The sequence below is a fragment of the Anolis sagrei genome, chromosome 1 (genome assembly GCF_037176765.1).
Source record: "Anolis sagrei isolate rAnoSag1 chromosome 1, rAnoSag1.mat, whole genome shotgun sequence".
NCBI classification, from domain to species: domain Eukaryota; kingdom Metazoa; phylum Chordata; class Lepidosauria; order Squamata; family Dactyloidae; genus Anolis; species Anolis sagrei.
Genome location: NC_090021.1, coordinates 149509438 through 149534899, shown reverse-complemented (window position 1 = coordinate 149534899; position 25462 = coordinate 149509438). Strand labels below are relative to the sequence as shown.

Sequence of the window (25462 nt, the reverse complement as noted above, 5' to 3'; positions counted from 1 at the left end):
ATTAAAGAAATTTAAAAGCGCAATAAATAATTTAAACCAACAAAAAGTTTATTAATTAATTTGACAGTTTAAAACCACATTCACCTTGCCTAGGCCACTCTTGCTCCCCCTGGAGCCTCCTCACCCCCCCCCCCACAAACAAAATTGTGCTTTTTGAAGCTCTAACCTACAACTCTATGATTCTGTGATTCTATCTATTACATATTCAAATCCCCAATAACTAAATTTAGTTGGTATTTGGATTATATGGCAGTGTGGACTCAGATAATCCAGTTCAAAGCAGATATTGTGGATTATCTGCCTTGATATTCTGGGTTATATGGGTGTATGGAAGGGCCCTTAGTTCTGTTACATCATGCTGCATTATATTCCAGGGCCCTTCCACACAGCCCTATATCTCAGAGAATATCAAGGTAGAAAATTCCACAATATCTGCTTTGAACTGGGTTTTCTAAGTCCACACTCAAATAATGTGGGATTTTCTGCCTTGATATTCTGGGATATAGGGCTGTGTGGAAGGGCCCCCAGAGAGATCTTCTGTTATTGAGCAGAGTGTAAAATAGATAATACTGCTTGGATTCTGACCAGTTAGTGGGACAGTGCTCTCCAGTTGTCATCCCAATCCAAAATCTCAAGCGTCATCTAGCCTCTGAAATCACCACCATCATCATTCTTATGTGATAATGGTGCATCCTAAAAACCAAGTTGTCCATACTTTCTGTACAACTATGACACGAAAGATATTTTAACGTCAAGGTATAAATATTAGAGTCTCTTAAGTTGAAGTAGAATTTTGCATTATTTGAAGATTCTATTGTTTGCTATTATAATGTTCCCTTTTCGGCAAGGTGGCTTTCCTGATATATCATTTGTTTCTCGTTAAGAACACTCAGTCTTGTATTAGAGATGCATTGCATGTTGGAAATGTCCTTTGAAAGCTGTTTCTATGTAGCAAATAATGTTTGCTCTGTAAAAATCATATCATTGTTACCATGTAGTAAATAATGGTTACGTAATTTATAAAAATATTTCTATAATTCTGCTTTATGTCACTGGATCTCAGGAAACGTAAAAGTTCAATCTACAGTTGGTTCAAAGATCTGCTAACGGGAGCCAGTTACAGGGAGCAGTCAACCCCCCTGTTTAAACAGCTTCACTGGCTTCCAATAAGTTTCTGGTCCCAATTCAAGGTGCAGGTGATCACCCACAAATCCCTAAATGGTTTGGGACCTGCCTACCTTCGCGATCGCATCTCCCCTTATGAACCTGGGATCATCTGGGGAGGCTCTGCTCTCGCTTCCATCACCGTCTCAAGTGCGGTTGGTGGGGATGAGGGAGAGAGCCGTCTCGGTGGTGGCCCCCCGGCTTTGGAACTGCTTCCCTAGGGAGATAAGACAGGCCCTAACCTTGTTCTCCTTCCAGAGAGAATTAAAAACCTGGATGTTCCGTTGTGCCTTTGATTAGGCAGCTTCATTAGAGCATTATCTTGACCTATTCTAAATCCTGCACTTTATTCCGGCCCTCCTGTTGTTCCTCGTCATTTATTTAGGTTACATTTGATCCCTAGTCCCTGTATATCTGATCTCTGCACTTTCCATTGGCTCTTTTAAGGAATTATTGCATTCATTGAGCCTGATCCCAGCTATGACTTAACCTCAGCCACCTTGTTTTTATGTAGTTTATGATTGGGTTTTGTTTTATTATTTTATTGATTGGTTTTAATGTGTTTTATTTTATTTGTGATTTTGGGCTTGTCCCCTTGTAAGCCGCCCCGAGCCCGTGGGGAGATGGTGGTGGGGTATAAAAATAAAGTTACTTACCTACTTTAAACCAGGCAAGTTTACCCATGCCTAGTTTAAACACATGATATTTAGATTTTGTTACAAATACTTTAAAAACTAACACATATTTAAATATTGAACAAGAAAAGATTTTGAGTCTACAGTTTCTGCCATTATACTGTCCAAATAGGTATCTATTTCATCTTTTCATTTCCCTCTCTCCATTTTATGGTGAAACAAACCTAACATTGCTGTCTCTTTGAAAACATTTTGTTCATGCAAACGTCTTACATATAGGAATGTTATTATGAGTTAACCATTGCTTCATTTTATTGATTAATAGTCTGCCTTTTTAATCCTCTGCAACAACCAGTGATACTGATTGTTTCATTTGTTCATCAGCTCCCTGTCTTTATAATAGTCTCTCTGTCAATTAGGAAGTAGACAGGTATTTGAAGCACAGCGATTTCTTAGCCTTAAGGAGGAAGGAAATGCTGTACAAGAAATGGTTTGAGAATGTTTCGAAACCACTACACCAGAAAATTCAGGACAAAATTGACAAGAAGTCAAGTGAAGAAATAGAGGAAAGAAAACGAAAACAGCTCTCCCATTACTTAAACCACTGTAATAAGAAGGTATTGGTGAAAGAAACGTTTACTACTCAAATACATTTGGAGGGCTCTTAGGAAAATACTGGGCTCTTTATTCTTGGTCAAGATTAGGACCAGTGTTAATTATTTGCAAGATTGATAATTATGTCAAAAGCAAAGATTTCACAAATTAATTGTTACTGTCTGGATCATAGGGACTAATGCATATGTTTGTGTGCATGTATGTGAAAAAAGTGACTTCTAGGGTCTAGTCAAGAATTTGATTTGCTTTCATGAGTCCTGACATAAAAGATCAATTTGCACCCTCCCAAAAATATTGTGCTTATCTAGCTATGATAAAAAAAAAACAACAACATCCATTGTGTATTGTCATGTAGCAATCTATTCAGTAGGAAACTAGATAGGTTTGTACGCTTCTTTGGAGTATTTTAAACAGAGACTGTATGACTGTCTTTTGGGGATAATTTGTGCTTATTCTGCATAGCAGGGGATTGGACTCAATGTCCCATGTGGTTTCTTCCAACTCTATGATTCTAGGTCATCATTTATCAAATCTTGTAAACCATCTTCATCCTCTATGCTAAAATTGAAAAACAATCTTGTAGTCATCGTTCAATAAGAAAATATAGCTATAGTTTTAGAGACGGTAACATCACAGATCCTATTTGGTATTATAATTAATGTTTGCATTATACTTAACTTTGGGGCCTTTTTAATTTTTGAGATTAAATTCATTGTCTGTAGCAATGGTAGAAACAACTGGTTATTTAACCATTTACAGGCATTGGCTGATAGACCATCTGGTCCAGGGACCTTCCCTACTTTAGTTTTCTTAATAGTTTTCACTATTTTGCAACATTAAGGGCATATCTACACTCATCTCTTAGGCCAATGTGTGATTTGATAAATCCTCCAAGGACTAATCGTTGCACAGGGCTCATCCGGGTTCACATGAGCCAGAGCTGCTTCTTACCCTGGATTAACCTAATTCGAAGGTAACCCCAAATTGTGAAGTAGGATTCAGGTTGTCCCCTCAGGAACAGGACAGTCCAGACAGCTGAGACTGCTTCCTAAGTAGAACTGACTACAGTTGTTTTGACAGCCATCCTGCACTCCCTGGCTCATGTGACCCGAGGGAATAACTCTCCCCTCCTCTCCCCTTCCCCATTTCACTGCTGGTTACAGCAGTGACTGGGGCATCTGTCTTACTCTCTAGAATCATAGAATCAAAGAGTTGGAAGAAACCTCGTGGGCCATCCAGTCCAACCCCCTGCCAAGAAGCAGGAATATTGCATTCAAATCACCCCTGACAGATGGCCATCCAGCCTCTGTTTAAAAGCTTACAAAGAAGGAGCCTCCACCACACTCCCGGGCAGAGAGTTCCACTGCTGAACAGCTCTCACAGTCAGGAAGTTCTTCTTCATGTTCAGATGGAATCTCCTCTCTTGTAGTTTGAAGCCATTGTTCACAAGCCTTGTAGTAGTTCCCATTATATATGAAGGAGGCAGAGGAGGGAGGTGGGAAATCCCCTCCTCTCCCTTGTCCTAGCCTCCTTAGTAAGTCATGGAACCCACCAGGTGGTTCCATTGCCTCACATCACCTCTGATCAAGCCTCTATCCTCTGTTCCAGCACTCTACACAAGAGTTTCTCAAACTGTGTTCCTCCAGATGTTTTGGACTTCAGCTCCCACAATTCCTAACAGCTGGTAAGCTGGCACCTGGAGGAGCAAAGTTTGAAAACACTGCTCTACATAGGGTTGTTGTGCGTTTTTTTGGGCTGTATGGACGTGTTCCCACACCTACCTCCAACAAATGAGTTATTTCCTCGACCTTGGACATTCCTTAGATATATAAACTCCATTTTCCTAGTTTCCAACAAACCTCACAACCTCTGAGAATGCCTGCCATAGATGCAGGCGAAACATCAGGAGAAAATGCTTCTGAAGCATGGCCATACAGTTTACAACAACCCAGTGATTCCAGCCATGAAAGCCTTTAACAATACACTGCTTTGCATAGTTTTTTAGAGGCTGTGCAAAAACATTGTAATTTTACTTCTATAATTATTCTCACTAGAAGCCCAAATAATTGAACTGGCTATTGTATTTTAGACATATATGAGACAACATGATTCATAGGAAAATATAATGATGGTCAACAAAGTAGAAGGAAAAGAGGAAGAAAGGTCTAAGGCCCCGTCCACACAGCTGAATAAAATCCCATATTTTCTGCTTTGAACTGGAATATATGGCAGTGTGGACTCAGATAACCCAGTTCAAAGCAGATATTGTGGGATTTTCTGCTTTGATATTCTGGGTTATATGGCTGTGTGGAAGGGCCCTAAGCATTGCTGTTGGGGACTGTGGTTTATAGGGGTCTTTCACTGATGGTAGTTAATAACAGATAGAAAGCAGTGTCTTAATTCCTGCTCTCTTGTAATGAAAATGCATTGGATTTTTCTTGCCTTTGTGATTAGTGGGGAAGAAATAACCCTTCCTTTCTTCCATATGCCTTTATTATGCCACCCTGAAGTAAATATTCATGGTAAGTTCTAATATGGGTTGTGTTCTACTTGGTAAAGGTAATGTGTGGCCCAAGCAGTTGAATAAGTCATTGGAGATTGAGGCACTGCATGTGTGTGTTTATGTTCCTGTCAATACAGTCTGTGAACCAGGGAGTGTGCTCATTATACTCTGAGAAAAAAAAATAGGTCAGTGCCACAATTTAACAAAATACTTCAGCATTATCTGAGTTTGAATTGAGCATTTGAGGGCAATACATCTGATCTGAAATAAATCAAAAATGTTTCTTTCATGGAAGTTTGAGTCAGATTTTCATCATATGGAATGAAAGGTGGTTGCAATTGGTGAATTGGGGGACACTGTCATACCCCACCCCAGCCCCGTTACACCCTTAATTCATATTGGTTCTGAACATTTTTTTTTCTAAAATCATGTTATGAGAGTAAAGAGCTTACATAAATTTATTTATTTCTTCAAATGATTTGTCTACTTCTGTAGCAATGGGTTGTGAATATGACTGTGATAGCCACAAGCCATCTGTGAACAATTGGAAAGCAAACCTGCATATTTATATTAAATGAGATGGAAATGTTAGTGTGCATGCAGAGCAAACAGTTGGACTATAAGATCTCACTTGCATCCTCAGTGAAGTGCATGGAACTGGATAAGTGAAAGATGGGGAAAAACCCACACAATATTTGACCAGCGTATACATGGTTGGAGTTGGAACATGAATATTTGGTTTCTTTTTTTAAAAAAACTTTTTATTATTATTTTATCATGGTTCAATACATTTGTTATACATAGTTTGTTTTACAGCAGATACATATTATATATTATGGATATTTGTTTTCAAGTTCATTGTGCATCTCAGAGGAGATTGCTATTCCACAGCCCAACTTCCTGCATGTAAAACGGGAATAATGCCTCACACGACTGGTAGAAAAGTACTCTTTTACTAATGCTGATAGTGAGATTATAGATATGTGAGTTTTTCAGTCTGAGAGGGCAATGAATATATAATTGGTATTTGTTTTAGGAATGAGGCAAGAATTTGAAGTATGAGGATTATGAGAGTAACTGCTCAAATGCTTGCAATGGGAAATGATACGAACACAGAGAAAGTGAAAAAGAATCCCAGTCTTTTTAATTATTATATCTATTTATGATTATATTTATGATTAATAATAATTTATTATTAATAATATATTTTTATTATTTTTATTATTTTATTTTAAATTATGCTTGCATTCTCAAATTCTGTTCTGGATGCTATATTTTATCACATTAGATACCATACTCAAATTGTGTAGAATGCAATATGACCCTTGTACCTACAGGACCAGTACTTGGAGTTGCACCTACTCATATCTGACCTAATAAAATGGTTGAGTTGAAAGGTTTTAAATGGAATATAGTTTGGTTAGAGTTAAATAATTCAACTGACAGGAAAAGAAAGGAGTCCAAACATCAATTGTTTATTGGCAAACAGGGATTAATGTATTCATGGGTGGGTTGCTCCTCCTGCCATCCCAGAATTATAATTCACAATACATTCCAACCTTCTCACATGTAATAATCCCAAATTCTGAGTTGGTGTAGACCTGTGGTGTTCGGAATGAGTCATGTTTCCAAACATGTTTCCAGTGTGAGGATGTACTTCATGCATCTTTTCCTTTGCTACCTTTTGTAATAAGGGAAGGGTGTACAAACCATTATTGTCTTTCATGCATAAGCTGTCCTATATTGGACCTCATTTTGTACTTTTCTATTCATGTATTTGTTTTCTATTTTCACTGTCTCTTTCCTTCCATTAGGCTCCTTCTGGATCTCCATTCTCACTTTGTGTGCTCCTTCCTCCATTTCACTCACCCTTTTCCTGTCCTTCTCAAAGCTCTTTTTTCCCCTCTTTTCTCCCTCCATTTCCATTTTCTCTCCTTTCTGTCTCCCCGTCCACATATCCACCAGTGGTAGTTCTCCCTGCAGTCATGCTTCCTCCTTCTGTTCCGTGTCACTTCTTTCACTTGCTTCCCCCATTTCCCCCTTACCTCTTCACGCCTTCCCTTTTCTTTCATTCCCCCTTCTTACAACTGTCCCCTTCAGCTCCCTGTGAGCCCCCAACTGCTCTGCCAGACCTCTCCCCTTCTCCCCCGCAATCCCCTCCTCACCCCTCTGCCTCTTACCCTTCCGCTCCTCACCCTTCTTTGGCTGACTTTTCTCGGGACTCAAAAGAACCTCCAGCTTCTGAAGAGGAGCCTTCTCGTGATTTCAGTGCTTACTTTTCCCATAATCCCTTCTTCCTTCCTGTACCTACACCGATCCAGTCCTTCAGAAGGTATCAAGCTCGGGAGAAGAATAGTGACAGCGTTAAATACCCCTGAAGACACAAGATGCTTTGATTTCCTTCAGTGCCTTAACCCATAAACAAGGATCAGCTTTTCTACAGTACAGACAAGGTTCAGGTGCTCATTATAGTGGTTCTCAAGTACTCAGTGAATGTTACTGTTGACTTGGAGGAAAGATCTTCAGGGTCCAGTGCTTCCTGCACCCTGTTGTGCCAGCTCCACTGGCTGCCGGTTCAATTCCGAGCACAATTCAAGGTGCTGGTCTTAACCTACAAAACCCTATACGGTTCTGGTCCAGTGTATCTGTCCGAACGTATCTCCCTCTACGTCCCACCTCGGAGTTTGAGATCATCTGGGGAGGCCCTGCTCTCGACCCCACCACTCTCACAAGTGAGGCTGGTGGGGACGAGAAGCAGAGCCTTCTCAGTGGTGGCCCCCCACCTGTGGAATTCACTCCCGGGGGAAATCAGAACAGCACCAACCCTCCTCTCCTTCAGGAGGAGGGTGAAGACATGGCTGTGGAACCAGGCCTTTGGGCAACCAGGCAATTAGACAATGACAACCAAATAAGACAATCAGATGTGTAAGATCGGCAGGATTGTCGAAATAGAACCAAAACAGACCTTTGAGTTAATTGTACACTGATGGGTAGGAGGAAGATCCAGGTTTGTATTGTTTTTACTGATTTTATCATTTTACTGATTTTATTGGATAATGTTGAATTGTGGGAATTTGTACTGTTATATTTTTTGTGATGATTGTTTGTGTAGCAGGCGTCTAAGTGCGCCTTGCAGCTGTAAGCCGCCCTGGGTCCCCTTCGGGGTGAGAAGGGCGGGGTACAAGAACCCCAAATAAATAAAATAAATAAATAAATAAATAAATAAAAGGGGATGTTCTTGTTGTAGACTTTGCATATTGACTTTCTAGTGCAATATTTTGATTCCCCTTCAACCCTGGGAAAGATGTACACTTCATAAGACCACTTCTGAGAAAGTGTATTTAGTCAGTGAAAGCTTGTGCTACCAACTTCTTTCCATCTTTAAGATGCTGCAATGTCGCTTTTCATATTGATATTTCAGATCAACGCAACTATGTCTTTTGACTTTATAAAACTATAAGCTTTTTGGAGGAAGAACACCACCATTTTTGCTGTCATTTGGGGTTCACTCCTTGTAATTGTATATTTAATGTAAGAGAAATAAAAAGCAAATTAGAATTTCCAGACCTTGGACTGAAATACCCCCTCCTATATTGAAGATGTCTACACCTGCAAGTACATCTGGTTTCAATGTTGTTCTTAATATAAATGCCAAGGACAAGAGAAACCTGTGAATTGTAGTTTACCGGGGTGGGGGATAATTTGTTGCTGGAAACTAGCTCACTCCATTTAACTGCTTTTCACACAGTTTGTTAATTCCAAATGACAGATGATCAGAGAATAGGTAAAGATAAAGGTTGTCCCCTGACATTAAGTCCAGTCGTTTCCGACTCTGGGGTGTGGTGCTCATCTCCATTTCTAAGCCGAAGAGCCAGCGTTGTCCGCAGACACCTCCAAGGTCATGTGGCCAGCATGATTGCATGTACTCTATCAGAGGATAGAGTTGATATAAAAGCATACTATATTTTCTCAAATAGCATGTTACAAATTATAGATTTCTTTTACTGTGCATACATCAGCTGTGTCCCATTCTTGGGGATGTCAATCTGGCTAAAGTAATACGTGCTTTGGATCGCAAATGAATTTGGCATGTGGCTGATTTTGGAAACTGTTCAGAAACGTCTGGAATCCAAAAGGCTGTGTCAGACTGCTGGTTGCGGTTCCTTTAAGGAAATGTGTAATTTCACAGTTGTCGAAGGCTGTCATGGATGGAATCACTGGGTTGCTGTGAGTTTTCTGGGCTGTATGACCATGTTCCAGAAGCATTTTCTCCTGAAGTTTTATCCACATCTATGGCAGGAACCTCAGAGGTTGTGATGTCTGTAGGAAACTAGGCAATTGGGTGCCATAGATGTGGGCAAAATGTCAGGAGAGAATGCTTCTGGAACATGGCCATACAGCCCAGAAAACTCACAGCAATCCAGAATATAAATAAATTAGGCACTTACCCTTGAGTAGTGTGCATATTTAGCATTCAGAATGTCAAACCTTTTTACCTATGCTTTTTCTTCTGGAAAATTTCTTCTGAAAAATCTGACAACTGACACTGTTTCAAATCCTTATTGCAATATGTAAGCTGGACCACATTGTTCCCAACTTCAGCTTTTAATAACTGAGCATATGTCTTTAAAGGCTCATAACCTAATTTGGGACTTATTGCCCTCAAAATTGCAACCTCAATAATGCTGAAAGTAATAAGTTGATTTGTGGCTTGATTGTGGGATTTTCCTTTTTAGTAACAGTTGTTTAGCAATTTGAATTATCTTTTCTCTTCAGTGCTTCCCCAAGAAGTAGTTTAAATACCCTGCATTAAGGCATTGTGGGGATAAAATACAGTTTCACTAAATTTGAGATTGGCAAATGTTTGTGTGTTGACTATTCATTTAGGATGTTATGTACAGATACGAAACATTTATTTGTTAAATATTGTTAAATTGCACTTTTTCTTGATTTGTCACTTTTTCTCCTTAACCAGGGTGTTGTATCTTTAGAAAATTATAATCCTTCTTCTTACGATCCTTTCTTCCTTAAGACTCCAGATATTTCGAAGGTAGGAAAGCCAGTGTGCTCTTTCTGGACTAAATATTATTGTTGTTAATTGTTAATTGCTTATATTATTTTCTGTATTTGTTGCCAGTTGTAAGCCGCCCCGAGTCCCCTTTGGGAGAAGGAGCGGGGTATAAATAAAGCTTGTTGTTATTACTGTTGTTGTTAATACAGCAAGAATTGTATTGTTTGCTTAGCCATGTAGACAGAGCATGCAAAGGGATGAGTTTGAGTTAACAGTTTTTTAAAAATTAGATAGCAAAGACACTGGATTAATTGGTGCTTCAGAGATTTCCCACTGACCAACAAACCCTTTTGTTGCCACCCCATCAGCGCACAGGAAACCACACCAAGGATAGAATATCACTCAACAGCTTTGCAGAATGGGGCCAACTGAGGTCACCCTCGAAAGTCCAGTCAACCAAAGCTTATATGTTGAACATTATATTTATAATACAAAGTTTTCCCTTTGTTAGCATTCAAAGATCTTGATCAGTTGTATGCAAAATGATTAATATTACAATCTGTACATTATAAATCAGGATCTGTGCATACTTATTGTAGATACTCAGGTAACAAAAATTAATGTCCAATCATAATAGCAGAGGTGGGAACATCCTTATAGAAATGAAGCCCTTTCATCTATATATCAGGGTTCCCCCCCCCCCCCCCCAGCTCTTTCACTGTCATATTTCTCCGGGGTTTGGGAATGCATGTGGTTCCATATCTCTAAGAGTATATTCCTTTCCTCTGCGTGGTCCTGTGAAATGCATACATATGGGTTTTCTGCACCTGCGCAGACAGTTTCGGAACTCTCTAGAATCTTAAAAGGGATACTTTTTGGCGGTAACTCCGCCCATGCTCCTCAAGAGTATATATATAGGCGAGGCTGCCACTCCAGTTCCTTCTTTCCGCCGCAATAGCAGCAGTTAGGAACCTCTCTTGTTAGTTAGTGACTAGCTCTTCTCTATTTTGGCCTACTTCTCTAAATTTTGGACTTGACTCGGAACGATTAGACTACTCGTTGACTCCCGCTTTGGACTTGCCTCTTCCAGTCTCACCAGTTGATTTCGGATTGTCGGACCTACTCTATCAGGCCTGTTATCCCCTTCTTTGGGGCTTTAAGAAGTGCTCAAAATGTGGTGGCAACTACCCCGACACTGCTGGCCATTCATTCTGTCTCCTATGTTTGGGAGAGGGCCATGCGGTGCGCTCCTGCACCATCTACCAGGCATTCACCCCTCAAGCACGTAAACATAGGGAGATAAGGCTTAAAACCCTCCTCTACGAGCAGGCTTTGCTTCCCCCACCACCCAAGATTGCTAAGAGGGCGACTTCTGAGCTTCCTCCTGCCGCGGCGTTTTCCCTGACCATTCCCGATGCAATGGGGCCCAACTTACCTTTGTTAACAGCAGCAAGAGCAACATGGCGTGGAGGCGTCTAAGGCCCCGAAACCCAAGAAGACTAGGCCGTGCGCTTCTTTCTCCGCCCAAGGAAAGGCTGCCCAGTGCACAAAAAAAGCTGGAAAAGGAAAGAAAGGCGCTCCATCGAGCCCTTATAGGCAAGGAACTCGCAACCCCCCTCCAGAAAACCCATATGTGTGGATTTCACAGGTACCACTAGAGGAAAAATGGTTACAGGTAAGCAACCCATCTTTTCTGTACCTCATTGTTTGAAACTGGAATGCCAAGGGGCTCTTTTGCTTCTGGCCTTGGCTGGTCAAAAATTAACACAGAAACATGCCCCCCTGTGTGTGTATGGTATTTTCAGCCTAGTTCTAGCAGTATCATATTCCTCTTCATGGAGTCTGTGAAAGATGCACATACCTGCAAATGTTTTTGGCCCTCAAAGTATAACTTTTTTCATTTCCATATATTGTATCTAAGATTTCTTGCTAATTTGATGTTTCGATGGGATTTTGATTGCAAAAGCATAAACTTATGTTATATTTTAATAGGTATCAGTTCCTCCTTTATGCGATCCATTGTTAAAGGAAATACAAGACAGATACCTTGAAGCCGGCATTATCCAGCAATGTGAGACAGGTAGTCTGTAATGCTTACTGCTTTCTACAATTGCATCAGTGAAGCATTTAGTATCCCAGAATTCGTATGTGATTGCCTGGGAACCTTTGCATTTCTTTCTTTTTTTTCCCCCCTTCTCTACTTAGTGTGAACAAAAGCATGAGCATGCAAACCCTGCTTATGAAAGGGCATTACTCAAAATGCTATAAAGTGCCAGTGATGTGATGGATGGGTGGAGTGGATCCAACTGGGAGGAGTGGATTTGGGGGTTGCCTTTAATTCATCATCAGATCACCTGCTTTAGTTTTTGAAAAGACTTCTGTTTTCATTGTTTCCACTTCTTGCAGGAAGAATATTATCTGCCAAAGAGATGAACGAACTCCGTAAGGCTGAGCTGCCATTGCTTCCCATGAGCCGACAGCTTATGAGTCCAATAGAGTGGCTGAAAATTCCCGCTAGATATATGGATAGTGAAATTCGTCTGAGAAGCCAGTAAGACATGATAATCTTTTAAAAGGAAGTTTCTCCTTTACGTGGTATTTCTCAGAGGGGGTGGCGGCATAGATAAATGTGTGTGTCTTTTGTGAATGGCTGCTTTCCTGATCATGGAAGAAGAGTTTATTGATGGCAGATGAAAATCTGAGATGTTTGTCTGTGAAGATCAGAAGCATAATTGTATGAATCCAAGCAGTTTGCCTAAGCCCAACACTAACTAGTATCAGGCTGACAACTCCTTTGCAAAACTGGTATATCAGTATGGAAAGTGGCAAAGGCTTTCATGGCTGGAATCACTGGGTTGTTGTGAGTTTCCTGGGCTGTATGGCCATGTTGCAGAAGCATTCTCTCCTGACATTTGACCCACATCTATGGCAGGCGTCCTCAGAGGTTGTGAGGTCTGTTGGAAACTAGACAAGTGAGGTTTATATATCTGTGGAATAATGTCCAGGGTGGAAGAAAGAACTCTTGTCTGCTTGAGGCCAGTGTGAATGTTGCAATTGGCCACCTTGATTAGCATTTAATGGACTTGTAGCTTCAAAGCCTGACTGGTTGCTGCCTGGGGGGGAGTCCATTTTTGGGAGGTGTTAGCTGGCTTTCAGCAAGGAATGCGGAAATTCCAACCAATGGCCTGCGTGCAATCCCCAGGATTTCCTAGGTGTTTTTTAGGGAGTTCTCTTAAACTCGTCCAGTTTCTCCTCATTGCAAATACAGGATGAATGTTACTGCCAAGAGAGGGAAGAGAGGAGAGATTGTATTGGTAGTCTGGATTATTCTTCTCTGAGCAGTGTATTATTTCAAATGGGTTATGACTGGCATCCTGTTCGGGACAGAGGCATGCCTAAGCTTCCCTTATACCTGCTCATGATATATTATGGTTCCGTTTTGTTTTATAAAGTTTACTCTGTATGTTTTTATGCTGGTAATCACAGTGTTTTACCTTGTTTGAAACCTCCCTGAGTCCCCTCGGGGAGATAGAGCAGTATACAAATAAATTATTATTATGATTATTATTGTTATTATTGTTATTGTTGTTGTTGTTATTATTATTATTATTATTATTATTATTATTATTATTATTATTATTATAAACACAACAAGATGAGTCCACAGCAGACAAGATCACTCTGCTGGCTGTTGTATTGGATCACACGTCAGACACTTCCCAAGTGTCTAGGACTGTGTGATGTATCGGCGAATAATGTGTGCAGATCCCAGTAAGGTGGCCTTCTGCAGCTGGCAGATGGTAATTTTCTTGGCGCTGATTGTGTTTAAGTGCAGGCCAAGGTCTTTAGGCACTGTACCCAGTGTGCCAATCACCACTGGGACCACCTTGACTGGTTTGTGCCATTTATTTATTTATTTATTTATTTATTTATTTATTTCTGGGTTGTGTCACATGGGGAATGGACAACAGCAATGAGATCTCCAAATGACCCAGCACATCTCAGCACTGCTGTCATATGTTTCCATCTGGCTATGAGGAGATGCAACTCCCTTTGCTTTTGATTATCTACCAAGCAGATTTGACACATGTTCTAGGACAGGCTTCTTGCTTTTGCCAGAGAAGAAACATTCTGCAGGAGAGAACTTCTCTTACCCATCCACACATAGTGTGTAGTTTAACTTGCTTTATAATACAAAAATGAAAAAAGGTTTTGTTTGATGTAAAATGGGAACTGAAAGTTAATGTTCGAATCTCGACCAGCTGCCATTTAGTTTTGTCTTTTACTTTTAGTGTTAACACAGTATCAACACATGTGCAACACTGATGCCTGGCATTACTAGGCAGCATTCACCATTTGGTTTTTATTCTTTTCAAAGGCGAAAAATGGTCCCAACAAGAAACCAATGTTCTATGGATTTCAGAAGCTGGGGCGATCCATCCTGGGCTTCAGCAACCAAAAGAAGGATATCTGTCAGGAAACCAGACGGTGGCCGTGCATCCACTCCTATGACAAAACAAATACTGCTTGGTTCATCGGGTCGGAAACCACCAATAAAATCCGCTTCCTAATTGTCTTTGTCCTGAATTCTTTACATAAGTCATAAAGCTAAATAAATCTAATAACTCTAGATTATTCAGAATGGTGCACTGCGTAAGTACAGGCAACCCTTTTTCAACCCTGTACTTTTATTTAATCAAGAACAGAAGATTGAGATATTGTAAACTTTTGCACCAAATTATTTTGTATGTTTAACAGCTTCCTTGGCTGCAGTAGTGTGACTATTCAAACTGATTAGCAGTTACTTTCCCTGTGTGTTCATGTGCAAATAGTATCACAAACCTACTCAAACCAAAGAAAGCAAGCCACCAAGTCCTATTGGTTCATGATGAAGAAGACTTATTAATCTAGAAAGTTGTCAATTATGAATGCAACACTTATGTCTCGGAATACTGAGAGAAGAAAAATTACCTACAAAAAAAGTTATTGTCCCTGGAGTACACTTCCCCCCTTGTATGAAGACCTTTTTACAACCTCATTTCTTTATGAGCTCTCCCTCGCAAATCTACTCCTCTTTTATCTCACCCCGAGTTTTAACATTTTATCTTGCACATGCATCTCGCTCATTGTCATTGTGATTGTGGATATTGCATTTGTATATTGCTTATTGTATTCATATGTTTTATGTATTTTACTGTGTTGTTGCTTGTGTTTTAGTTTTTATTTTATTGTAATTTGCTGTTAGGGCTTGGCCTCATGTAAGCTGCCCTGAGACCCCGTTGGGGAGATGGTGGCGGGGTATAAATAAAGACACATTATTATTATTATTATTATTATTATTATTGACACAAAAACACTGTGTGTCACAGCAAACGAGATCTGTATGTTGGATTTTGTATCACAAAATCACAAGTCGAACACTACCCAAGTGTCTAGGACTGTGTGATGTATTTTCGAATGATGCGCACAGATCCAAGTAAGGATTTTGCAGTTGACAGATCGTGATTTTGTCGATGTTTATTGTTTCCAAATGCCGGCTGACATCTTTTGGCACGGGAACGGGTGCGCCAATGATGACTGGGACCACCTGTACTGGTTTATGCCAGAGCCTTTGCAGTTCGATTTTGAGGTCTTGATAGCAGCTGAGTTTTTCCTGTTGCTTTTCCTCAATGCGACTGTCACCCGGTATGGCAACATCAATAATCCAGACTTTTTTCTTTTCCACAATCGTGATGTCTGGTGTATTGTGTTCCAAAACTTTGTCAATCTGGATTCGAAAGTCCCACAGTATTTTTGCATGTTCATTTTCCATGACCTTTGCAGGTTTATGATCCCACCAATTCTTTACTGCTGGCAGGTGGTACTTGTGACATAAGTTCCAGTGAATCATTTGGACCACTGAGTTGTGCCTCTGTTTGTAGTCCCTCTGTGCAATTTTCTTGCAACGGTTGAGAAGATGATCCATGGTTTCATCAGCTTCCTTCACAGTCTGCATTTTGGGTAATCTGCTGATTTTTCAATCCTGGCCTTAATTGCATTGGTTCCAATGGCTTGCTCCTGGGCTGCAAGAATCAGGCCTTCTGTCTCCTTTTTCAGGGTTCCATTTGTGAGCCATAACCAGGTCTTCTCCTTGTCAACTTTTCCTTCAATCTTCTCAAGAAACTGCCCATGTAAGGCTTTGTTGTGCCAGCTGTCAGCTCTGGTTTGGAGTGTAATTTTCTTGTACTGACTCGTTGTTGTTGTTATTAGAAAACCTACCCATTTAGGTCTGAACTTGTGTACATTATATATATTCAGACAAAACCCATGACACAATTTGGTTAAGGCTAAACTTTCCTCTGAAATAGTATCTCCACAGCGAGAACAGAACTCGTATAGAAAATGCCCGATGCATTCATCCAGTTAGCCTAACATCTGCACTTCAGTTATTGACCACAGCCCTCTATCAGAGAGTGAGTACAATTCATGGCAATCAAAACAAGGTCCTAGTATGTTACTGATTTTGAAGCAAGATGTCAAGGACAAGCGGTACATTTCCGAGTAAAAAACTTCTATCTTAAATTGCAGTACTTAGATGACAGCTACACATAAAAGTGGAATCCAAAGGCATCGGCTGAAATGAAAGGAGATTCCAAGTCAGTTTTGCAATACATGTTGTTTTACATCTTTTCCCCTATTTAAAGCAACTAATACATTCTTCCTATTAATCTGCCACCAAATGAACTTTTCAAGCTTTCACGTGTATGACATGGCTCTTGATCCTTTAATAGTACAGTTGCGCTGCTGAGCTACTGGCAGCTGTGGTCCAAGCAATAATGGCAATGCCAGATAAACCACCATGCATTTGTAAGGGTCAAAAGAGAAAAGCTATAAGGGAAGACTGTTACCTGCTAAATTAAAAACAATCCGGTTGAACTTTGGAGTGATAAAAACCCACAATGGCTGTGCACTGTTTCTCAGGAAAGCAACTGGACTACCCTTTTCTCTCTGGTTCCGAAGCTGTCTGCTCAGGCACACAAACTACCATATGTGCAATTCACAGTTGACCACAATGGGAAATCTAACTTTGCCACATGTTGTAGACCTCTGGGAGCAAACATTCTCCTCTTCCATGATGTGTCAGTAACTGTGCCAGTTGCAATGAGGAAAAACAAAATACACAACTCTACTGTCCTTCAGGAATTGTGAAGCTATATTCACTCTGATCTGCCTTGTGATACTTGGATTTCTCTACACACACTTTATTCTGTAGTTGTCTTCAGTTGACACACAGATGTAAATAATCATGTCTTGTGAAAACAGTAATAAAAGCAGCCTTTAACATTGGCAAATTGAAGCAAGCCAGTTCTTGCTTGAGAAATAGATTAAAGTTTTATTGAGATTCCGTCCTAACCATTGTCTCAAACAACTGAGTCATCTCTTACCAAGAATGTGGCAGTTCAGAGAATGGACGATCTTAATTCTGATTAAAAATAAAAATCATTTTCAATTAGTATTAGAAACATGAATCATACAACACACGTTTCCATCCCAGTTGGTTTTGTAATCCTGTTAAAACATACTAGGTATGATAGCTCTTTAGGGACACATTGGCGCATCTGCGGTTTTAAATTAAAAGCAGCTCTTAATATTTGAGAAGCAAGTCCAACATGCACATATTTGGGAGCTTTCTGACTTAACCGCAACAATGACTGTTTTCAACACATTTCACCTAAGATGCTTCTTTTGGAAATTTTGCTTAAATAAGTAGCTGCACATAAATAAGCATTTGCACTGGATATATTTGGGGCTTTTACACAGGAGTTTCTGACTTTTTGACTTGAAGAGGAAGATCTGGCTTGTTTCATATTCACTTCTATAAGATCCCATGAGACAAACATGGTAATATATATTTCTCTTTTCTTACTTCTTGTATTCGAATGATTTCATATTTAGCATACAAAAAACCCTGTAGAAAATCATTGATATGGATCTTTAAACAAATTACATCAATACGCTTATTTTGTCTGCTATACAAACCTAAGTGCAACTTTCTGTATTCAAGGGTCTTTGCCTATGAAAGGCTTTCAAGGTGCGCGTTTTATGGGTATTAACAAAATCTAGAATTGTTTAAGTTTTTTGTACATATATTTTACAAATAATGTGAAAAAATACTCATATCATTGCAGATCACATCTCCTTATTTAAAGTCACCCCCCTTATTCCTTCTCTCCATAACCAGGAAGTGATTATAAAATAGTTAAATGAACTTTGAGGGGAGAAGGAAAGATTAAAGGTGCAGCCATTTGGTTGTGGGATAATGTCCCAGTAGGGGCCAGAGATTAAACTGGACCAGAGGGAGATGGTGGGATCAGACGAAGATCTCTTGGGGAAAACGTGTTCCCTCCTGATGTCCGATCAAAGTGGATGGAACAAATGGGCTCCGGAGCCCTCTTGCCCATAACAGAACCCCTGTGATCCCAGGGAAGAGTCTGTTCAGCCCCTGGAAGGAGAGTGGGGCAAGCAAAGCTTCATCCCTCCCTTCTGCAAGTATCCAGCAGGACTTTGGAAATGTGAGAGCATTCCCACTGAATGACAGGGTTTGCTGGCCTGCTGTGTTTTCTCTACCAGTCCAAAAAGAACTGTAGTTTCTTTTCCTCAAAATAACATAGCAGTGTTTCATAGAACCCGAAGTGCTAAGATTTCAGTATTTATTCCCCACAATTAATATCCTGAGATCAGAGTCAAACAGATTATTTTTTTTCCAGGCAGCAGAGGAAATAATTCTAGCCCTGAGTAAAACCTATTATTCAGTAATCAAAATAATAACACTTTAAACATTCTTAAATGCCAGCTTCCCAATACTCCCTAACACATCTGCAACTGGAAACATTGGCATCTGCATTTGAAAATTCCAATATCAACATGGAAAGGCAGTGTACTACACTCTCATATATACAGTACAGTACATTTTACATTGCATAGTTTGTCACCAACATAAGCACACGCGTCAAAGAAGTACGGGACAAGTGACCAGGCAAAGCAATTATGTGACAGGAATCACACTTGGATATCCGCCTGATAGGAAGAATTGTTTGTAGAATGGTTTCCGCTGGAATGAGAGCAATCTGGTCCATTTTTGTGGGTTCCAATGGAGACAAAGCAGTTTTTCTTCTTCTTCAAAGGAGAGTTTTCTGGTCAAACAGCTGCAGATCAAAGCGCACCCAAACTTCTCCAGTTGGAACCTCATGAAGGAGTAAACGTTTAGTTGTAGGACCCTTGCTTTCTTGCTCTGTTCTGATTTTGGCTACTGGAACTTCTGTGCGACCCAAGAAGTCTATTTAACAAAGAAAACCCATGAATTAAATCAATAACAGCACAACCATTGGTCTGATTTCTATTGCTAGTCTTACACCTGAAGTAGAGCCAGGATTAATGCATCACCCTTATGCATTCTGGTTCTAGCTGATTTGAAAGGAGTGATTATCTTATGTTATGGTTAAAAAAAAGCTCACTCTAAGTGATACAATCTAATTGTCTTCTTTCAGTTTTCTTCCTTTTCTTAAAACAAAATAATTGAGTTGAAAGAGACCCCAAGGGCCATCTAGTCCAAACACAGTCTAAGTACCTCCAAAAAATGCCAATCCAGTCTCGTTTTAGAAAACTACAGAGCTGAAATCTTCAATGACTGCTCTCAATCTTTATATAAATAAAAATGTAATGTTCGTTTGTGGGTTTAACAGAACTCAAAAACCACCAGAAGAATTGACACCAAATTTGGACAGCATACACCTAACAACCCAATGTATGTCTTTCACTCAAAAAATGATTTTGTCATTTGGGAGTTGTAGTTGCTGGGATTTATAGTTCACCTACAATTAAAGAGCATTCTGAATCCCTACCAACGATGGAATTGAACCAAACTTGGCGCACAGTTCTCCCATGACCAACAGAAAACACTAGAAGGGTTTGGTGGCCATTGACCTTGAGTTTGGAAGTTGTAGTTCACCTACATCCAGACAGCACTGTGGACTCAAACTGATGGATCTGGACCAAACTTTCCATGAATACTCCATATGCCCAAATATGAACACTGATGGGGTTTGGGGAAATAGACCTTGACATTTGGGAGTTGTAGTTACTGGGATTTATAGTTCACCTACAATCAAAGAGCATTCTGAACCGGGATTGTGGCGCAGCTGGCTGAGTGTCAGCTGCAGTAAGATCACTCTGACGAAAAGGTAATGAGTTTGAAGCCAGCCCGGGTTGGAGTGGGTTTCCAACCAATTGTGTAGCCTGTTGTCGACCTTAGCAATCCGAAAGACAGTTGCATCTGTCAAGTAGGAAAATTAGGTACCACCTTAAAGTGTAGGGAGGCTAAATTAACTAATTTATGAGGCCATAAAAAAGACTCCAGCAAGCACTCCAGCAAAAAGCATGCGGGGAATGCGGAAGTACTTCATCAGTGTTGTAGATGGACCGATGAAAGCGACAGCTTCCCTGGTGGCCAGAAAAAGTTAAATAGCCTATGTCTATGTCTATGTCTGTATATGTTGTATGTCAAAATTGGCATTGAGTGTTTGCCATATATGTGTACATTGTAATCCGCCCTGAGTCCTCTGCGGGGTGAGAAGGGCGGAATATAAAAGCTGTAAATAAATAAATAAATAAACCCCACCAATGACAGAATTAGGGCAAACTTCCCACACAGAATCGCCATGACCAAGAGAAAATACTCAAGGCCATCCAGTCCAACTCTCTTCACCAGGGCAAGAAAACGTAATCAAAGCCCTCCTGACAAAGAGCCATCCAGCCATAGATATAGATAGATAGATAGATAGATAGATAGATATGATTCACACACAGAGAGACATATAGTATCATACATTTGAAAGGGAGCCCTAAAGGGCAATTCTATGTTGCATGTTCCAGAGTAGACAAACCAGACAATCTCCACATTAACACTGACAAAGAAACAGCGAGAAATGTTGTTTACCACAAACATAAAGACATTACATATATTAGAAACCCAACACTTTCCTATTACTTTATTTTCCAGATCAGCATACTGGGCCACCGCAATGCATGGCAGGGGATAGCTAGTCTCTGATATATTTCTAATCAGAAAGATTACAGTAATGGTGGTAAGAAATATGGGATTTTATGTCCCTGATTTCTCCCAAAATTGACAATTAACATTGGTAGATTTTTGCTATTGATTTCCAGTTACCAGCTTGGGTCAAAGAGTGATAATGTTCATCGTCATTGACAAAATGCTGCACATACCATCAGGTGAGAACTGATCCCTGTCGAAGACGGTGATGCACAGCACATCTTGATAAAGATCCTTGATGAAGAATTGGCAGTTAAAGTTCCATTTTGGGTTCAAAGTGTCTGGCAGTGTTCTCGTGGTATAGCTTTGCGATCCCATGCTGATTTCACAGTATGGGTTGCTTTTTCCTTAACATAAAAAAGGGAAATTGATATATGAAACCTTTATTTTAAAAGAAAATAATACAAGCAAACCAACTTATCAGTAAAAATGCTCAATTTCCAACAGAGTTATTTATTTTTTTTAGCGTTCACTTTACATAGTGTTAACTCTACCTTCAGTCTATTCACAATACAATGAGAACTATTTTGTTAGTTGTATGGCTGCTCGTTATATATCTTTTTCTCACAAAATTGTTCTTGACATCGGCTATTTATAACTTGAAATTCTGTATCTCTCGGTTAGTTGAAATTGAATTATTTTGCTAAACCTATGAAGATCCATCCGAAAATTATTACCATTTGATTTGCATGCTTTTAACTCAGTTGCTTCAATTACATTCACCATCAAGCGTCCTATTCCTGAACTCTTCTGTGTGCGAGCTGAAAAAGAAAGTTGGAACTAATTAAAAGCTTGGAATAAAGATGGAAGCTGGCAGGAAAATACGCAGCTCAGGGCTTCTTAAACTTTCCCACTGGGATCCCTTTTGGTCAGAGAAATTTTTACGTAACCCCAGGTATATCTATATAAATAAAAATGTAATGTTCGTTTGTGGGATTAACATAAATCAAAAACCACTGGACAAATTGACACCAAATTTGGACAGCTTATACCTAACAACCCAATGTATGTCCTTCACTCAAAGAAATTGATGTTGCATTTGGGAGTTGTAGTTACTGGGATTTATAGTTCACCTACAATCAAAGGGCATTCTGAACTCCACCAATTATGGAATTTAACCAAACTTAGCACAAAGGACTCCCATGACCAACAGAAAACACTAGAAGGGTTTGGTGGGCATTGACCTTGAGTTTGGGAGTTGTAGTTCACCTACATCCAGAGAGCACTGTGGACTGAATATTCCATATGCCCAAATATGAACACAGATGGAGTTTGGGGGGGGGGGGGGAATAGACCTTGACATTTGGGAGTTGTAGACACTGAGATTTATAGTTCACCTACAATCAAAGAGCATTCTGAACCACACCAACAATAGAATTGGGCCAAACTTCCCACAGAGAATTCCCATGACCAACAGAAATGCTGCCTTAAGGCCATCCAGTCCAACTCCCTTCACCAGGGCAAGAAAACGTAATCAAAGCCCTCCTGATAAAGAGCCACCCAGCCATAGATATAGATAGATATATATTATTCACACACACAGAGATATAGTATCATAGATTTGAAAGGGACCCTAAAGAAGGACAATTCTATGTTGCATGTTCCAGAGTACACAAACCAGACAATCTCCCCATCAACACTGACAAAGAAACAACAAGAAATACTGTTTACCCACAAGCATAAAAAAATTACATATATTAGAAACCAACACTTTCTCATTACTTTATTTTCCAGATCACCAAACTCTAAAATTACAACAGCAAAACAACAGAAGGGAAACAATCAGGGACATCTAACCACCTCTCAACAAAAGATTGTCCCAGGCACTAACAAGCCACAAAAAAGGCACACCAAACAACTGCCAGGGCATCAAATGCTAATCAAGGTGGTCAGTTGAAATATTCACACCTAACTCCAACAGACAAGAGTTCTTTGTCCCACCCTGGTCATTCCACAGATATATAAACCTATTTTCCTAGTTCCAACAGACCTCACTACCTCTGAGGATGCTTGCCATAGATGCAGGCAAAACGTCAGGAGAGAATGCCTCTAGAACATGGCCATATAGCCCGAAAAAACCTACAAAAACCCAGTGATTCCAGCCATGAAAGCCTTCGACAATACCTCCTGTTTATATCATTAGTTTTACTTTCTCTGGATTAAGTGGGAAAAAAAGAATTCAGCAAGAATCCAGGGTTTCTTTACAAGTCAGAAAATGTAATTGTGAGTCAGAGTATCTGGCAGTTTGGATTCAGACAAGAAGCAGTGCTAAGAAACCACTGATGGATCTTTCCATGAAGACTGGGATTCTAGCAGTGTTTGTGGTAATCTAGTTTTAATACCAAGCAAATAATAATAAATCAGCACCTTGATAAGCCTTTTCATGTTTCTTCTTTTCAGTTTCAATATAGTGTTCAGATGCTCCTTTAATTTTCTGGACCCAGGCAGTTCTGCAAAAGTCAGGAGTCGTGTTAATAACAAAACACAACACACACAACAGATTTATATCCATTAATTAACCATTTAAATTAGACAAGGCCGCCAAAAAGATTGGAATGCTCCCAAGATAAATACAAAACACAATGGAAAGTACTCCGTACACTATTTTGAACAATGAGTCAGCGTTAAGTGCAAATTGCAAAAGGTAACTAGGAAATCCAGTAACAATTTAAAACAATTTAGAAATGCATGAGTGGCTCAGGAAGCTGGGTGTGTTTAGCTTGCAGAATAGAAGGTTAAGTGGGAACATGATAAGCCATGTTTAAATATCTGGAAAAAATATCAAACTAAATATGGAACTGGCTTGTTTTCTGCCTCTCCAGAGACTAGGGGTACATCTACACTGTAGAAGTAATGCAGTTTGACGTCACTTTAACTACCATAGATCGAGCAAACCTTTATTTGGCCATCTATATTAATAAAAATGTAATATTCATTTGTGGGATTAACAGAACTCAAAAACCACCAGATTTGGACACAATACACCTAACAACCCAATGTATGTCCTACACTCATAAAAACACTGAAAAGCACAGTAGAAGGGACTTAAAAAGTCCCAAAAAGCAAAATGATGAAAAGCTAAATGACAATACAGAAAAAGGGAAGAAAGACGGAGGGAAAGGGAGAAAGAAAAGAAAGAAAGAAAGAAAGAAAGAAAGAAAAGAAAAGAAAAGAGGGAGGGAAAGAAAGAAGGAAAGGTAAAAGGAAGCATGGAAGCAAAGAGAGAAGGAAGGAAGGAAAGAGGTAGAGAAGGAAGAAAGGAGGGAAAGAGGGAGGCAAAGAAAAGGGAGGAAGGAAGGAAAGTTAGAGAAAAAAGGAGGGAGGAGAAAAGAAAAAGGAAAGAAGGAAAGAGGGAGCGAAGGAAGGGGAAGATGTAGAGAAAGAGGGAGGGAAGGAAAGAAGGAAAGAGAGAAGGAAGGAAAGAGAGACAGTGGAAGAGAAAGAAAAGGGGGGAAGGAAGGAAAGAGATAGAGAAGGAAGGAAGAAGAGAAGGAAAGGAAAAAGGGAAAGAAGGAAGGAAAGAGGGAGCGAAGGAAGGGGGGAAGATGTAGAGAAAGAGGGAGGGAAGGAAAGGAAAGCGAGAAGGAAGAAAAGAGAGACAGCAGAAGAGAAAGAAAAGGGGGGAAGGAAGGAAAGAGAGGAGGAAGGAAGAAGAGAAGGAAAGATGGGAAGGAAGGAAGGGACTTAAAAAGCCCCAAAAAGCTAAATGATGAAAAGCTAAATGACAATACAGAAAAAGGGAAGAAAGAGGGAGGAAAGGGGAGAAAAAGAAAGAAAGAAAGAAAGAAAGAAAGAAAGAAAAGAAAAGAAAGAGGGAAAGAAAGAAGGAAAGAAGCATGGAAGTAAAGAGAGAAGAAGGAAGGAAAGAGGTAGAGAAGGAAGAAAGGAGAGTAAGAGGGAGCGAAAGAAAAAGGGGGAAGGAAGGAAAGTTAGAGAAGGAAGGAAGGAAGGAAGGCGAGAGGAAAGAAAAAAGGGAAAGAAGGAAGGAAAGAGGGAGCGAAGGAAGGGGGAAGATGTAGAGAAAGCGGGAGGGAAGGAAAGAAGGAAAGAGAAAAAGGAAAGAGAGACAGTGGAAGAGAAAGAAAAAAGGGGAAGGAAGGAAAGAGATAGAGAAGGAAGGAAGAAGAGAAGGAAAGACGGGAAAGATGGGAAGGAAGGAAAGAGGGAATGAAGGAAAGAGGGAAAAAAGGAGAGAAAGAGGGGAGGTTGGCCACAGCAACGCGTGGCAGGTACAGCTAGTTTTAAATAAGATACATCATTTTACTACGCAATGATATGTAACAGAACTTGAGCATCCATGGATTTTGGTTTCCACAGGGAGTCCTGGAACCAAACCCCAGCAGATAACAAAGGTCCACTGTAATATATGATGTATTTCATCTCATAATAGTCGCACCCCTATTTTTTCTCAGTTGCATATTTTCTTTTTATTCACTCTTCCT

The 25462-nt window shown here is 40.0% G+C and overlaps 2 protein-coding genes across 9 annotated transcripts in view; one reads left to right on the top strand and one right to left on the bottom strand.

The window, feature by feature from the left end:
* LOC132781115 (protein FAM228B-like) overlaps positions 1–14500 on the top strand; it is a 29656-nt gene extending 15156 nt beyond the window's left edge. For 2 of the 4 annotated variants that reach the window (XM_060785101.2, XM_060785086.2), the window contains 5 exons: positions 2219–2416; positions 9893–9967; positions 11921–12008; positions 12335–12479; positions 14307–14500. In XM_060785101.2, coding sequence (XP_060641084.2) covers positions 2219–2416; positions 9893–9967; positions 11921–12008; positions 12335–12479; positions 14307–14499 — 699 coding nt within the window. In that variant the 3' untranslated portion in view covers position 14500. The remainder of the gene's footprint in view (positions 1–2218; positions 2417–9892; positions 9968–11920; positions 12009–12334; positions 12480–14306) is intronic. The other 2 variants (XM_060785093.2, XM_060785109.2) reach the window with 2 other exon arrangements.
* A 2645-nt stretch (positions 14501–17145) lies between these two features.
* The window catches only part of ITSN2 (intersectin 2), an 88066-nt gene continuing 79749 nt past the window's right edge, over positions 17146–25462 (bottom strand). For all 5 annotated transcript variants that reach the window (XM_060785196.2, XM_060785188.2, XM_060785204.2 and 2 more), the window contains 4 exons: positions 23388–23470; positions 21698–21781; positions 21194–21367; positions 17146–19244 (listed from right to left, as the gene is read on the bottom strand). In XM_060785196.2, the coding sequence (XP_060641179.2) occupies positions 19087–19244; positions 21194–21367; positions 21698–21781; positions 23388–23470 (499 nt within the window). In that variant the 3' untranslated portion in view covers positions 17146–19086. The remainder of the gene's footprint in view (positions 19245–21193; positions 21368–21697; positions 21782–23387; positions 23471–25462) is intronic.